Genomic DNA, 16,204 nt, shown 5'->3' with positions numbered 1-16,204 from the left:
GGACTATGACTCTTAACCCGTACTAGCATTAAAGAGTCTAGCGTAGAAAGTCTACACCCACAGAGCTCGGCTCGAATTGGTCTACCTTACCACATTCACCTGCCCTCAATCTCACCGATGCACAGATTAACCGTAGTTAGAATTCTTTTGGCCGGAAGAATTCCACAATACATTCACTCAACATAGATGCATGCTAGCGGTGCCACTCACCCGTGAAAAAAATCCTGAGTGACGGACACCAGAAGGGAGGGACGGCCCACTCTTTCCGAACACTCTCGACAAAAAAAGAGAGCAAACAACACATGGCCCACTCCCCCCCCCCTCTCGAAGCCATCAGCTAGGACCCGGAGTGTTCCGGCACCAATAATAATAGGTTTATTTTGATCGTTCATCCCTGATTAATTGCTTATACGGGCGTTATGGCAGAGGATGGTTAAATCATCAGGAAGCCAGGTGAACAGAAAAGTTGGTTTAATCTTGACGAGAGCGGAGACATCGCGGTGTCGGCTAAGAGGAGGCATGGAGAGGAGAGAGAGAAGAAGAACTGGGAGAGCATTTATATATGGGGCACAGGGTGTGACGCGATAGGATGTGACGTAATGGTGTGCGACATCATGTAAGGGAAGGCAGGATATGACGTATCAGGTAGTCCAAAACGTAAACAAAGATTAGAAAGCGATGTTTGAACATGTTCGTATGGCGAATTACCCCAACAATAGGTCCCTGCTCTCAGGTTGGGGGAGCAGAGGACTACTCCCTTCAATTCCACCTAGCGACCGAGTGATCTAGCGATCTAGCTCGATAGCTACTGATCTGTTGGTTTTTTTTTTCTTTGATTGGGTGCCGATAATGCGTTGACCATGGCCTCTGGCAATGTTTTTTTTTGTCCACAAGGGGGTTACATTTCCCTTTTTTCCATGTTAGCACTTTGTTATAGCTTTACCTGTTGTTAAAGCGCTATATAAAATCATATGTATGTATTGGATTGTATTTTGGACAGCCGCCCTCATTTCAAGCTCATATAACTCCAAACCCATATAACATAAGAATGAACTCGTTATTTCTGATGAAAGAACAGAGTCTAAGGTTTCTAACGCTGTACTGAATGTTTTTGTCAATATTCTGTGGGTCCTGCAATTTGAAGGGAAATGACAAAAACCCTGACACTGGAGTGGACACATTTTTTTGCACATTGACAGTGAATGAGTTAATTAATTGAGTAGTTAGTTCATAAATTAAACCAACTACAATATGTATAAAATAACAATACAAATAATATTAAAAATACAAATAAAATTAATTTAAATTAAAATGATAATTCAACTCAAAAAATGGAAAATAATAAACACATAAATAACCAGATAAATAAATAATTCTCACATTGAATTCGAATTACTATGACCAAAACCCTGGCACTGGAGTGGACACATTTTTGCACAGCGTCTGGCAGTGAATGAGTTAAAAAAATACCTGGACTATATCAGATGCATGGCTAATTTGAATTATTTTAGAAGGACTCTCGATGAAAAGGTTTCTTCAGCCGTCATCTGTACTTCTTTGAAGGTGTCGGACGCTTCGCTTCTTATCCAAGAGGCTTCGTCAGCGAACAAAAAATTAGCTTGTAGCTCTGGCCCTATAGGTACGTATATCCCTACTGTCTAGAGCACAGGTGTCAAAGTCAAAACATGACTTTGACACCCCTGGTCTAGAGGGTGCAATGCCAGACCTTTGCTATGATAGGTCCCTGCACTAAGGTTGGGGTGAGCAGAGTACCATATCCTGAGGCTACACTGATTACTACTATTGTCCTGACTGATTATGGGATCTACGACTGGCCTGATTGCCTCATTTGCTCTGGTATCACCTAATCAATATAACTAAGCCTATGTGGTAGCAATTTCAGGAGTGTGTTGTATGCACGATCCAAATTAAACCACTCCTGTACGACTGAGAGCTTACACATACATTTAGAAGGACTCATAACATTGGATGGATTTCAAGTTGGCGGCCTTAATGAGTCTATCAAGAAGGAGAAAAACAATGTGGATGCGATTGATAGCGCCACATGTTTAGCGTCTCCAAGCTGTCAAGCACACATTACGAGCACCTCGGTCATGCCACTGCCTGAAGCCTTAATGAGTCGCAGTCTAGACTTTCTTTGACAAGCTAGTCCCTGCTAATAAGAAAAAGATAAATAAATAAACCCGCCACCCACAATGAATTCCCTCGCCGCCCTCACATTAGTATGGCCGCCATGTCCTCGGCGGTACACTCGTCCCCTCCCATTGAGGCAACAGTAGGCCCATTTCCTCTCCGCTTTAATTAGGATTCATCATCAGAGGACCGACGCGTAAATAGTGAGTTGATACGTTAAGATCATTTAATGGGGAGGGGGGTGGTGCTACCAATGCTTGAAATGTGCCGTGTCGCACACACGGGCGGTTTCCGGTGCACGCTATACATACGGGTCGTTTTGTGAAATCGTGCGATGAAATCACTGGACGGTAAGAACATGTGGTGACCATTTTCTTTTTAGACCATTTGCGTTGAAGTTAGTTTTTGCTTGAAGGAGTATAAGCCACAATCATCGTTGGTAAAGGTTTGCTCGCCAATAGCGACAACCGCGAGCCTTCAAGGACAACACAATTTTTTTGTTTCCTAACTGACATCAGAAAAACGTTTTATAGCATCTAAAATATCCAAAACATGCAGACTGATATTTTTAGTCAAATGCAAATCACCAATAAAAATGAGTGTCCCAAAACGATGCAGAGTTTCAGATGGTCCCGACCCTTGTTCGTGACGTCACGCCAGGACGTCTTGCCTTGCTCGAGAATCAAAACAATGGCTTCAGATTCAGAGAAGATGCTTTCTTGTTACTCATCCAGTTATGAATATGATTCGGAAGAGGAAAGCATACATGTTTGCAATCGATTAAAGAAGTCTTCCTGTATCAAGTCGAGCCGTCAGGACTCCAATGTAGCTTTGCAGAAAATGCACAAGATGGCGCCCAAGCTCCGTTGGAAATGGGTTAATTTGACTGCTGGGAATTTGTATCAAATAGTAGTCTTGGTGCAACACACAACGATTCACCATTGCATTATTTATGTGTTTTCCTTCTAATTTCGCCATTAACACGGATCAACACGAAGTTTTCAGACCAAACAAAGTACCCAAAATGCATTGTGTGTCACTTGCTCGGTCAGGGGCATTCCAGACGTGACGTCACATCAGGCATCGTCATCAACTCGAAAACAAGACTTCCTGAATATTCAGTGCACATCTTAAAAGGTAAAATATTGCTATATGCCGTGGAATCTTTGTAAAATACGCTCAGTAGAAGTCATTTGAAGTGATTTTACAAATTATGGAAACATGTCCGGAGGCGTCGATTGTCTCTTCTTCGTTTATGTACCTGATTGTACACTACTGCCCTCCGGTGGCTGAGTTAAACACTACAGAGGAAATTTTTGAATGTTGCTGTGCCGATGACCATTTTGTGTTTGAGAGCCTTTTACTGAGCATCTTCAGTTGATTGTTCTTGTAGCCACAAGGCGACATAAGCCAGTGTCTTCTTGTGCCGGTCCCAAGCCCGGATAAATACAGAAGGTTGTGTCAGGAAGGGCATCCGACGGAAAAGCTTGGCCAAAACAAACATGCCAATCAAACCTCTGACGATGGAGGACACTGATTCGCTGTGGCGACCCCTTGAATGGAAAAGCAGAACGGAAAAGAATTTTAATTCTTGATATTCTGTTTAATTTATTTATTAAACTTAAAAATAGATCTTTCATATACTGTATGTGCTGTTTACTTTAGTTTTTGTGAATTTGGTCGTGGAACTCTTCTTCGTTTTATGTGCCTGATTGTATACTAGTGCCCCCCGGTCGCCGAGTTAAACACTACAGAGGAAATTACAAAAGTGTTTCAGTCTTAACATTTTATTTAATTTATTTACTGTACTTAAAACAACAGTCTCATACATATATGTGCTGTTTTCTTTAGTTTGTGAGAAGTACTGCCCTCCGATGGCAGAGTTAAACACTACTGCGGAAATTACAAAATTGTTTAATTTATTTAATATATTAAAACAAAAAACAGTATTATTCATATATGTGCTGTTTTCTTTGGTTTGTGGGAATTTGGTCGTGAAATTCTTGTTCGTTCATCTGTATAATACTGCCCTCTGGTGACCACGTTAGACACTACAGCGGAAATTACTAAAGTTTCTTCACACTTTGTTTGATTTTTTTTATTATACCTGTACTTAAAAATACAGTCAAGTCTCGTTATATCGATTACGTTTATATTGATAATACTGCTTATTACGCCACTATTTTCATTTCCCGTGCACATTTGTAGTCTTTTTATGTATAATTAGTTCCGTTTAGCACGATTCGTGGTTTTTATGATAATCCGGTTGCTACGGTGCTCTTTTTCATCTCCCGGCGGCCATTTTGCGATGTTTATATGGATACAAAATATATTTAAGATGAATCGATATTTGCTTAGGGGTTTCTATACAGTACCACCATTATCGAAATCTGTATCGGTCGCTGTATCGGTCGTGCCATTAGTCGACTTGGTTACGTGAGTTTGTTACGTGACCAGTTCCCGTGTAGCAGACGGCATTTTCATTTTCAGACGCTAGCTCGTGTGTAGCAGATGAGATTGAAGTGTATGTGTTAAAAGGTAAAAATGGGAAGCAGAAGAAGATTGATTACTTTTTTAAATTGCATACATAATACAGTAAGATGTAAGCGTTGCAGTTTCCCTGTTGTGTTATGTACATGCCCACTGTACTGTATATGAATGCAATCGTTTTTTGCAACAATGTTTCTTGTTTCGTCTGCTGAAGCGTGATGATTTTGAAAATTACTGTACATTCCATACTGTGTATTTAAGGACAACCAATGTCACTTTTTATTCAAATGCAAAACACCAATAAAAATGACTTCACGCCAAGACGTCTTGCATTGCTTGTGAATCCAAACAATGGCTTCAGATTCGGATAATATGCTTTCTTGTTACACATCCAGTTATGAATATGATTCAAACACACTGTAGTTCTGAAGAGGAAAGCCTACATGTTCATGTACATGTTCCTTTCATCACTTTGCTGCTGTGAAATGTAAATTTCTCCACTGTGAGACTAATAAAGGCATATCCAATCCAATCCAATGTTTGCAATCGATTAAAGAATTATATGTGCCATTTTGAGGCAACATTGGGGGAACATCTCTCACCCCAAAAAAAAGAGGCACAAAATGGCGAGCTCAGGGCCAGCTCCGTTTCTTATATGGCGCTTGGATGCCCTCTTTTGGAGGCTTTTCTTAATGCAGTTCGGCGCAGGACGGATATATCGACAGTACGGTTATATAGACATTTTTTCTAACTCCCGAGATTATCGATATAACGAGAATTTACTGTAGCATCATACATATATGTGCGGTTTTCTTTAGTTTTTATCTTCTTTGGCAGGGGGGCGGGGGGCGTAACAGATGAATTTCGTTTCCATTCAATCGAATACAGAATTTTTCACGATACAGGTACTCTGTATATGAATTTGAAAGTACAGTCCAGTCAGTGTGATAAAAGCCGCTAGCCGAATGAGGCAATGAACCTCTGCTTGCGAGACGCCCCCCTTCCTCCCCCTCCTCACCCGAGTTTAAAATCATTCACTGATCCAGTCCAAGCAGACCCCCCCCCCCCCCCCCCCCCCCGCGATGACTCCCGTGACGAAATTTCGTCTGTAACAAAAGAAGGCGGCAATAGCAAACAGCGTCTCCCATCCATCTCCCATCCCACCTCTCTCTCTCTCTCTCTCTCTCTCTCTCTCTCTCTCTCTCTCTCTCTCTCTCTCTCTCTCTCTCTCTCTCTCTCTCTCTCTCTCTCTCTCTCTCTGTCTCTCTCTCCTTCCCTCTACCCCCCACCCTCACGTCATTCTCTCATCCACGCGCCGCCTGCTCCCATCAGCTGCACAGAGTCGTGTGCACGCGTCGGGCAGCGGGAGGAGCGCCGCACCGGTTCCTCTGGACATCTCCGAATAACGGTGCGTGACAAGCGCGTGGTGGATGAGAAGACCGGAAACGGCGGCAGTGGTGAGGTGGGGGCAGACTGGACCTGGACCTTGTCCAGTAGCGAGCACCGGGACTGGGAAGACGAGCTGTGGCGCCCGATAAGCCCGTTGTGTGAAAACATGTCCGAGTTTTTTCTCCTCGCCCTTTTCTTGGGATTATTTCCATGCACTGAGCTGTCGGCGGTGCTGGAGGAGCGCAAAGGTAAGGGATGAGTCGACCAAAGGCGGGGGTCGAGGTGGGGGTTCGGTGGAGGGGTTGAGGGAGTCGCTCAACTTGAATTGGTCCTGGCATGCACGATTAAGAGCAGAGTTGGACTTCTTCTCTTTGGTTTGCGTCCAGTATGGCACTGTGCCATATCGTAGCACATTTGCAGAGGGGTTTGAGGGGAGCTGCTGTGGGGGGGGGGGGGGGGGGGGGGGGGGGGGTCACGTTCAGCAGGTGATCGTCTCCCCCGGGGCTGCATTTGGAGATTTTGTATTTTTTGAGGACATTAAAGAGAACCAACTAGCCTTTTTGGATTGTAAAGTAATTATAAAAGAGGACAGAGCGCTAAAAACAGAAGTCTTTAGGAAGGCTACGCACACTGACCAATACTTACTTTTCGATTCTAACTACACTTTACAACACAAACCAGCATAGGGTTAAACTAATACCAACAAGCTTTGAAGGTAGAGAAAAGGAGTCAAAACATATGAGGACAGCACTCACAAACTGTGGGTGCCCTCATTGGTCATTTAACAAATGTCAGAAAGATAGGGAATGAAACCAAAAATTCTGAAGATACGAAAAGAAGAGAAGTAGCAGTACCTTACATTGCAGGAGGTTCTGAAAAACTACAAAGAATCCTTTGGCAAAACAAAATTCCTTCTTATTTCAAACCGACTTCAAATTTCAAACACTTTAAGGCAAAAATTAGTGCATCCAAAAGATAGGCTACCAAATGAAAAACAAAGTAATGTAGTTTATTCAATACATTGTAAGAATGAAAACTGTAAAGAGCAGTACATTGGGAAGACTCATCAAATTCTCCAAAAAAGACTATCAACATCGCAGGGATAATACTAGTGGGCCTCAATCGGCAGTGCATATGCACCTAAAAGCTAGCAACCACTCATTTGACGACAATGAGGTTAAAATCTTAGCGAAAGAACATAGATGGTTTGAAAAGGGAGTAAAAGACAACAAAATCCTTCATTAAAACGACATGGTGGGGTGAGGTTCAATTTGGATCGTTCATGGAATAGCCTGCTTAGGCAACACAGGATTAGTAATACTGATGATGTGATACCGGTGAAAGTGGGACAATCAGGCCAGTCCTTAGTCAGTACAATAGGAACAATCAGTGGGGCTGCAGGGAGTAGTCCTATGCTACCCCCAACCTGAGAGCAGGGACCTATCATAGCAGAGTCTGGCACCGCCATGTCTGGACAGTAGGGATATACAGTAAAGTCTCGTTATATCGATATCGGATATATCGATATATATATATATATATTACATGGGGTCCTAAATCTACCAGTAAGACTTTAGTTTGCCTACAAAGTTTCTACAAAGTTTCTTGGATGAGGAGCGAAACGTCCGACACCTTCAAAGAAGTACAGATGACGGCTGAAGAAACCGTTTCATCAACTCTGAAGCGACAGTTGATGTGGGATCAAAACGTCATCCCACCTCTGTGTAATTATTAGTTGGAAGCAGAGAAATGGCGAGAAGGGGCAGTGTGGGGGGTGGGGGGGCTTCAATTTGTACTCATGATTTGAATTTCAGGTGGACGGGAAGAAAGTTAGAAGGAGGCTGAGGAACTCGTAAATTGCTTGAGATGTTTGTGGCATCGGCGTCATTTCTTTTTGCTTACGATCGTTATCATTAAAAGCAACGCCATCAAAAGTCAACAAGAACCAAAGATCGCTTCCTGATTTTGAATGACGTCTATCTCTGTGTGAGGATCAATTGGTTTGCGTCACATAGGATGGCTAAAGAAGAAAAAAATAAAAATGAAAGACAGCCCAGTTGTTACAAAACAAACATTTGCACATCAAAAATCTTATTCATCCCATCCAAAATGATCATCAAACACCCGAAAATGCTTATTCACGGCTCACCCCAAGGTTACCAAGTGTCACAAGAAACTCCCATCTCGACTCCTTGGATTTGGAATTTTATTCTATTCTCAACTTGAAAATCCATTTCAAATTCATCCCGACTCAACAAACAATATATTTTTTTACACCCCGTGGCACTTTTTGCATCAGTTTCAATATGTTAAGCATAGCACCGATGAGCCCTTACGATACGATACGATTACGATAAATAAATAGTTTATTTTATTTTAATAAACAGTTGACATTTTTTTATTTTACTATGCTTAGAATATCTTGTTTTCAATCCTTTGACCCCCCCTACCCCACTCCCCTTTCAAATTGCTGCTGTGGACTGCAAATTTCCCCATTATAAAATCGGTTCAAATGCAGTTCTGTGGGGCCTCGGTTTCCGAACACCTTGCATTACGAATTTTTCGGTTTACGAACGCATTACTTTTCGGGATACACACGGAGCGCCGCCCCACCATGGCTGGTAGAGTAATTTTCGGCGGAAGAACACCAAACCACATGACCGAACAGCGCCCCAGCTGGCCTACCTTTCCACACCCCCTTTCTCTGAGTGCACACGTCGATCATCTTCAAGGATTTTTTACGGATACTTTTGCTCTTATGGGACCGAAAAAGACCCCGCCACAGGCTCGTCTTCATCCGAAGAAGAAACAAAACAAAATTACAGTTGAGGAGAAGGAGATCAATGAGACACACGAATGAGGGGTGCGTTTGTCTAATTTAACAGCCCAGTAGCAATATGCTATGTCCACCATTGCTACCATTCTTCGCAACAAAGAAGTCATTAAAGGTGTGTGTGGTGCTAAAGGTGTTTCCGTGCTGTCAAAGCAACGGTCTCGGGCAATAGAAGAAGTTCAAAAATGTGTTAATTTGGATTAACGAAAAGCAGCTATCCGGCATGTATAAAGCAATTATATGCGAGAAAGCACGGCAAATTCACTCTGATATCGCCATGCGGCAACCTGAAAGTTTTGCGCTTATTGATGATTTTAAAGCCAGCAACAGATGGTTCGAGTGCCGTACAGGGATTCACTGCGTTACTCGTCATGGATCAGGGAGCTTGTTGCTGACCATAATGAGGTACTCGACACAGAGGATTTGATTTGCCTTCAAGAGGACAAGCAGAAGCAAGCCATTCAGGAGTTGTCATCTGAGGGCGAGGAGGAGGAGATGGCTGTAGCACAGGGGTCGGGAACCTATGGCTCGCGAGCCATATATGGCTCTTTTGATGATTGCATATGGCTCGCAGATAAAACTAAATACATATTGTCGTTTTTTTCGCCGTTCATTTCCCGTTGGGGCTGCAGTTGGCGGAAAGCGTAATTTTGATTGGATGACACTGACCTAGAACGGCCGAAAGCGCCATTTTGATTGGATGACAGTGGCCGTCATGTTGAAAGAGGTAAACACCCCTTTAAATGAGCCCAACTAGTGCACTTCAGCGTGAATGCACCGGAGCATTAGAGGAGAGAAAATGTTCTGATTCTAATTTGCAATGAAACAATACAATCGATGAAACAGTTGAATGTCAGTGACATTTTAACAAGCCCCATGTTAACGTTAGCATCAACATACTTCTGCGAGAAGTAGATTGCAGATAGCAAGTGTGGAAGCTAGCTAGCAGTAACTTCGCCTCTGGACCGGCAAATTGAATTTCATTCCGATTGTTTGCCTGGATTTTTACCAATCACGAGGAACGGAAAACAATTCATGTTAACGGTAAGTACTATCACAAAGTTATTTTAAATAATACATTCTGATATTTTGTTGAAAAGTGGCCGCGCGTGTGTGTGTGTGTGTGTGTGCGCACGCGAGCGTTTGTATGTGCGCGCGCGTGCGTGTGACCAAACTCAGAAGTGATAAAAAAAACGAGTGAAAGAGCGAGAGTTTTTGTGTTTGGTGTGACAATTTCCCTTGCATGGAAAAAGAAAAAAAACATAAAGATACTATTTACCTCTCTTACTGTGCATGAAATGAAAAGCCCCACTATCTTGTGATTCCCGAGGAAGAAAATAAGAGCATCTCTCTGAATTTTCACAAAAACACTACTGGCTATTTTATAGTTGTTTTGAGATTTCATTTGGGCAGCTGGAATCAAAGTCTTCTTCTTTTCCTTTCGGCTTTTCCCTTCAAGGGGTCGCCACAGCAATGCCTTAAAATCTGAAAATGCAGACTAGTTTGACACACACATTCCCATTTTGCCAGCGTCGTTGACACCGACAAACCAAACCAAAGATGGAGAAAAAGAAAAAGAAAACGGCAGCTCTCTCTGTGTGGCTCTCACTGAAAAACATTTCTAAATATTTTACTTTTATGGCTCTCTTAGTCAAAAAGGTTCCCGACCCCCGCTGTAGCATCTGCGTCTTTTTTGGTGATATATTTTCCCCCCAATGTTGCCTCAAAATGGCACGGAATAAATTCTTGAATCGATTTCAAACATGTAGGCTTTCCTCTTCAGAACTATTTGAATCACATTCATAACTGGATGTGTAACAAGAAAGCATATTCTCCGAATCTGAAGCCATTGTTTTTATTCTCGAGCAATGCAAGACGTCTTGGTGTCACGTCACGAACTGGGGGCGGGACTTTTCTGAAAATGCCCAATTCGCAGCTCCATTTTTTTGCAGATTTTGGACACTTTAAAGGACAACCGATGTCTCCGGGCAAGTTGTGTCCATAATTTGTAAAATCACTTCAAATGACTTCTACTGAGCGTATTTTAGATTCGATTGCATATAGCTATATTTTACGTTGTACACTGTAAAACCCAACAAGTTGAAAGTACTCAAAATTTTTATGGCAACTGATTACGTCAAAATTTTTGAGTACAGTTTACTCAAAATTTTTTAAAATTTTATGAGTTTGACTGAACTTAAAAGATGTACTTTCAGTTTACTCTAATGTTTTCTTGTTATCTTAATTTTTAAATTAAAATTAGGTTTCATACGTGACGTCACTAAAGGACCGTCCTTTACCATAAAAAAGACACATTGTAGCGGTCCTTCCATCACGTCAATGTATTTTGCTGTATTTGTTTGGTCTGGGGACCTCGTGTGGCACCCAAAAGCCGCCAGAAGGCCAGAGTGCCATATAAGGAATTTATCAACCTGTTGAAATGGAGTTGGCCACAGGAGGTCGATTGCAAACATGTATGATTTCCTCTTCAGAAACATTTGAATCATATTCATCACTGGATGTAGAACAAGAAAGCATATTCTCTGAATCTGAAGCCATTGTTTTGATTCACTAGCAATGCAAGACGTCTTGGCGTGACGTCACGAACTGGGAGCAAGACTTTCTGAAATGCCCAAATCGCAGCTCATTTTTTTTTGCAGATTTTGGACACTTTAAGCCATTTTTATTGGTGTTTTGCATTTGACTAAAAATATCATTCGTTTGGGGTATTTTAGATGCTATAAAACGTTTTTCTGGTGTCAGTTAAAAAACAAAAAAGTGACGTCGGTTGTCTTTTAAAACTTTACACAAAGGCATTATTTAGTCGATACTTTCACGTGACTAATGACGCCGAAATTGTCACGTGAGAGTTGACAGCTGGGGCGGCGGTGCCGCTCGCGGCACTTCAATTTCATTTCATTTCAACGAGTTGCTGAAGCTTTACACTGTGAAGCTATTAGGCGAAGGATGGTGGCAATGGTGGAAATTGAGAAGTTACTCTCAGGGAAGTGACACACAGTGTGAGAGATGTGTCAGGCTGAGATTCACATGACAGCCGCGCTGTGCACATGTGACGCCTGTCACACACACCTCGTTCGTGTTTCTCAATGATCTCCTTCTCCTCGACGGTGATTTTATTTTTTGTGTCTTCTCCGGCTGAACACGAGCCTGTGGTGATTTTTTTTGGTCCCATAATAGTAAAATTATCTGCAAAAAGCTCCTCGGAGGCGATCGACGTGTGAATTCAGAGAGAGGGTGCGTGGAAAGCAGCGCCGGCTGGAGCGCTGTTCGATTGTGTGCTTCCGCCGAAGATCCGAAAATCACTCCGCCAGATCCGAAGAGCACTGCGCCAGCCGTGGTTGGTGTGTATTTCAAGGTTTAATTTTCATAAATTTGACGTTCGTAAGATGAAAAGTTCGTAAGATAAGGACTCTAAAATGAGGACACTAAGCTGAGGACTCACAGTATTTATTTTTTTAACTACATACGTATTTATTACACTCTATATTTATTTATTTATTTTCAGATATATTTTTATTTATTATATCTATTTCAACCATTATTATCATGAATGAATTATAATTGTAATTAATGAAGCAATTATTCATTATATTTATCATTATTTTAATATGATATTACCCTCCCCATCAATGTGGCGAACCGATTTTCACAATCCGATCAGATTATCAAAAAAATCTATGCACAATCAATTCAACCATCAACCGGTTTACGTTGATACTTGCTGATACCGTTAAATGATTGGAAATAAAACAGGAATTGCAGCCAATGGCCCAATATCACCTCCCGGTTTCATTTGCTCAATAGGTCGTCAATAGATCGCCAATTGATTGTAAAGTGACACACAACCTTGATTAACAATTCAAAGAATGACGTCCATTTACAAATGTAATAATCTGATATGCTAATGACCTCAGAGGACTCCAGCGTGTGCGCCTGGGGGAATATTAGAATGTTTTTGTTTATTATTATTATTATTATTATTATTATTATTATTATTATTATTATTATTATTATTATTATTATTATTATTAGTATTATTATTATTATTATTATTATTATTAATAATAATAATAATAATAATAATACATGAAATTTTAAGCGCCTTTTAAAGCTCTCAAGGACACTTTACAATCACAGACAAGCATAGGTACTATAATAAATACATATAAAAACAAGAGAGAGAGCTACACAGAAAATGCAATTTTAAATAGGTGGGTTTTGAGATGGGACTTGAAGGTGGGAAGAGAATCGATGTTACAAATGATGGGAGGAAGTGAGTTCCAAAGTTTGGGGGCAGTGCAGCTGAAGGCTCTGTCATCCATCGTGCTGGGACGGGCGGGGGGCACACAGAGGTGGAAGTAGGAAGAGGATCTGAGGGAACGAGAGGGAATAGAAATTTCAAGGTCAGATAGGTATGGATGGGCAAGGTTTTAATCTCCAGATGATAATTAATTGAAAATATGATTAAGAAATCAATAAATTTCCCTGTGAGGATCCTTGGCGTGAATGGAGTTAATTCCGAGGGAGTGTGTCGGTCATATTCAGAAATAGCGGCTAGGAATGCAAAAAAAGTACTGTACATAAATTATAAATGGTGTAAAGCGCAACTGCTTTATTGCCGGATATTGAAATGAGAATAGGTCTCACAGGGGCCGAGGTAAAATAAAATGAGTCGGGTGAGATGGGGGTTATTATTGGGGTGATGGAGATGCTGCGCAAAATGAAAAATTATGCTGATGTCATGCCATCTTGGCAAAGGGGAAAATATTTTCCTTTCAGGAACATGTCATTTCTTCTTTTCAAAATTCCTTCCATGCTTTGCCCATCAAGGTGTTATTTATTTTGGAGTGCTGGCATAGCGACCCACCCACCCCCTCTCCATCTTTTGAATCGGGAAATGTGAATAAAACAAACTTGAAGAATGGAGGACGCGTGCGCCGCTTTAAAAGTCTGTCAGTCGGAGGGGTTGAAAGGGTTGAACGGCACCCCCGCGGGAACAATGAATAAATACATCAATAAACGAGAAGAAATATAAATAGATAAATACAGACATAAACAAAGAGATAAAAAAATACATAAAAACACAAATACACAAATAGTGAAATAAACAAAAACACAAACACATAAAGAAGTAAATAAATACATGAATAAAAAGATATACATAGCAAAATAAAAAAACACAAATAAATAAATCAATACATAAATAACAACACAAATAAATAAATACATTTAAAACACAAATAAATAAATAAATAAATAAATAAATAAATAAATAAATAAATACATACATGCATACATACATACATACATACATACATACATACATACATACATACATACATACATACATACATACATACATACAAAAATAGATACACAGATAAATAAATACATAAATAACTAAATAAATAACTAAAGAACTAACAAATAAATACACAAATACAGACATACATAAACATAAATAGATAAAGTTTTGGGGCAATCAATCAAACCTCTGAATCCCATACCAGATCGGTCAAGGCTGGGGTTAACAACGGCCGCCATTGGTACTGTTGACCTTCAGGGTGCCAGTGGAAAATGGACTACTGTTGGTTGAAGAAGGAGAGGAGGGAGGTGTGCCCGAAGGAAAAGAGAGAAATGGAACGCCAAGAGTATAGACTTAGAGTAGGAACTTTGAATGTAGGAACAATGACAGGTAAAGGTAGAGAGCTGTTTGACATGATGCAGAGAAGGAAGGTAGACATACTTTGTGTCCAGGAGACCAGGTGGAAAGGGAGCAAGGCTAGAAGCTTAGGGTCAGTGTTTACGTTGTTCTATCATGGTGAAGACAGAAAGAGAAATGGAGTTGGGGTTATCTTAAAAGAGGAGTTTGTTAGGAATGTCTTAGAAGTAAAAAGAGTATCAGATAGAATGATGAGTCTGAAGCTAGAAATTGAAGGTATGATGTTCAATATTGTTTGTGGGTATGCCCCACAAGTAGGATGTGAGCTTCCGGAGGGGAAATTTTGGTTGGACTTTGACAAAGTCATACTGAACATCCCGAGGAGTGAGAGGGTTGTAATTGGTGGAGACTTCGATGGACATGTTGGGGCAGGAAACAAAGATGAGGAGGAGGTGATGGGCAGGTTTGGACTCCAGATAAGGAATGCTGAAGGACAGATGGTGGTTGACTTTGCTAAGAGAATGGAAATGGGTATTGTGAATACTTTCTTTCAGAAGACACAGGAACATAGGGTGACCTACAAGAGTGGAGGCAGAAGTACACATTTTGTGTCAATGGCGCCATCTAAAGGAAATCAGTGACTGCAAATTAGTGGTTGGTGAGAGTGTAGGATTACGCTGGCAGTGAGGAAGATGAAGAACCCAAAGGCTGAAGTGAGGACAAAATGGTGGAAGTTGAAAAAGGAAGAGTGTTGCATGACATTTAGGAAGGAGGTAAGACAAGCACTGGGTGGGCAAAAGGTCCTTCCAGATGACTGGCAAACTACAGCGAACATAATCAGAGACACAGGTCGGAAAGTGCTTGGTGTATCGAGTGGAAGAAAGGTAGATAAGGAGACTTGGTGGTGGAATGGGGAGGTGCAGGGGTGTATACAGAGAAAGAGGTTAGCAAAGAAGAAGTGGGACACTGAGAGGACGGACGAGAGTAGACAGCAGTACAAGGAGATGCAGCGCACGGTTAAAGTAAAGGTGGCAAAGGCCAAACAAGAGGCCTATGATCGTTGTACTAAGTTCATCCTGTGTACTTGATATCTAATGTTAAGCAGATTCTTTACTTACAGACAGTGTAGGTGTTCACATACCTGACATGTTTCGGCGACTACTTCTGATCTAATGTTAAGCAGATTCTTTACTTACAGACAGTGTAGGTGTTCACATACCTGACATGTTTCGGCGACTACTTCCGCCTTCGTCAGAGTGTCACGGATGTTGCTATGAGGGCGTGACCTACCTGTCAGATCTGACAGGCAAGTCACGGCCCCCGCTGTCCGTTCGTCCCTCCAGGATACTGCTCCAGGTCGTCGAGAGCATGTAAGCTCCCTCATCCCCGTTGATGGTCCTTGGTCCTCGCTTCCGGATTTCAATGGCCTCCCTGATCCAGCGCTGATGTTTGTTGTCTTCGGTGCGGATGACTCTGGCCTTCTCCCAGGCCATGATGTGATTTTCTCTTTTAGATCTGACAGGTAGGTCACGCCCTCATAGCAACACCAGCTGAAAATGGCGCGTCACACCAACATTCGTGACACTCTGACGTAGGCGGAAGTAGTCGCCGAAACATGTCAGGTATTTGAACACCTACACTGTCTGTAAGTAAAG

General features: G+C 41.5%; 1 protein-coding gene across 1 annotated transcript in view; it reads left to right on the top strand.

The window, feature by feature from the left end:
• Positions 1–5,087: 5,087 nt before the first annotated feature.
• Positions 5,088–16,204, top strand: part of LOC148894497 (low-density lipoprotein receptor-related protein 1B-like) — a 334,893-nt gene continuing 323,776 nt past the window's right edge. The window contains exons 1-2 of the mRNA XM_089002179.1: positions 5,088–5,095; positions 5,977–6,281. Of these exons, the coding sequence (XP_088858305.1) occupies positions 5,088–5,095; positions 5,977–6,281 (313 nt within the window). The remainder of the gene's footprint in view (positions 5,096–5,976; positions 6,282–16,204) is intronic.

Source organism: Hippocampus bargibanti, linkage group LG08 (genome assembly GCF_051943395.1).
Source record: "Hippocampus bargibanti isolate YZ-2025 linkage group LG08, ASM5194339v1, whole genome shotgun sequence".
In the NCBI taxonomy this organism is placed as follows: Eukaryota; Metazoa; Chordata; class Actinopteri; order Syngnathiformes; family Syngnathidae; genus Hippocampus; species Hippocampus bargibanti.
The sequence above is the reverse complement of the archived record's forward strand: the minus strand, read 5'-3'. Positions and strand labels throughout refer to the sequence as shown.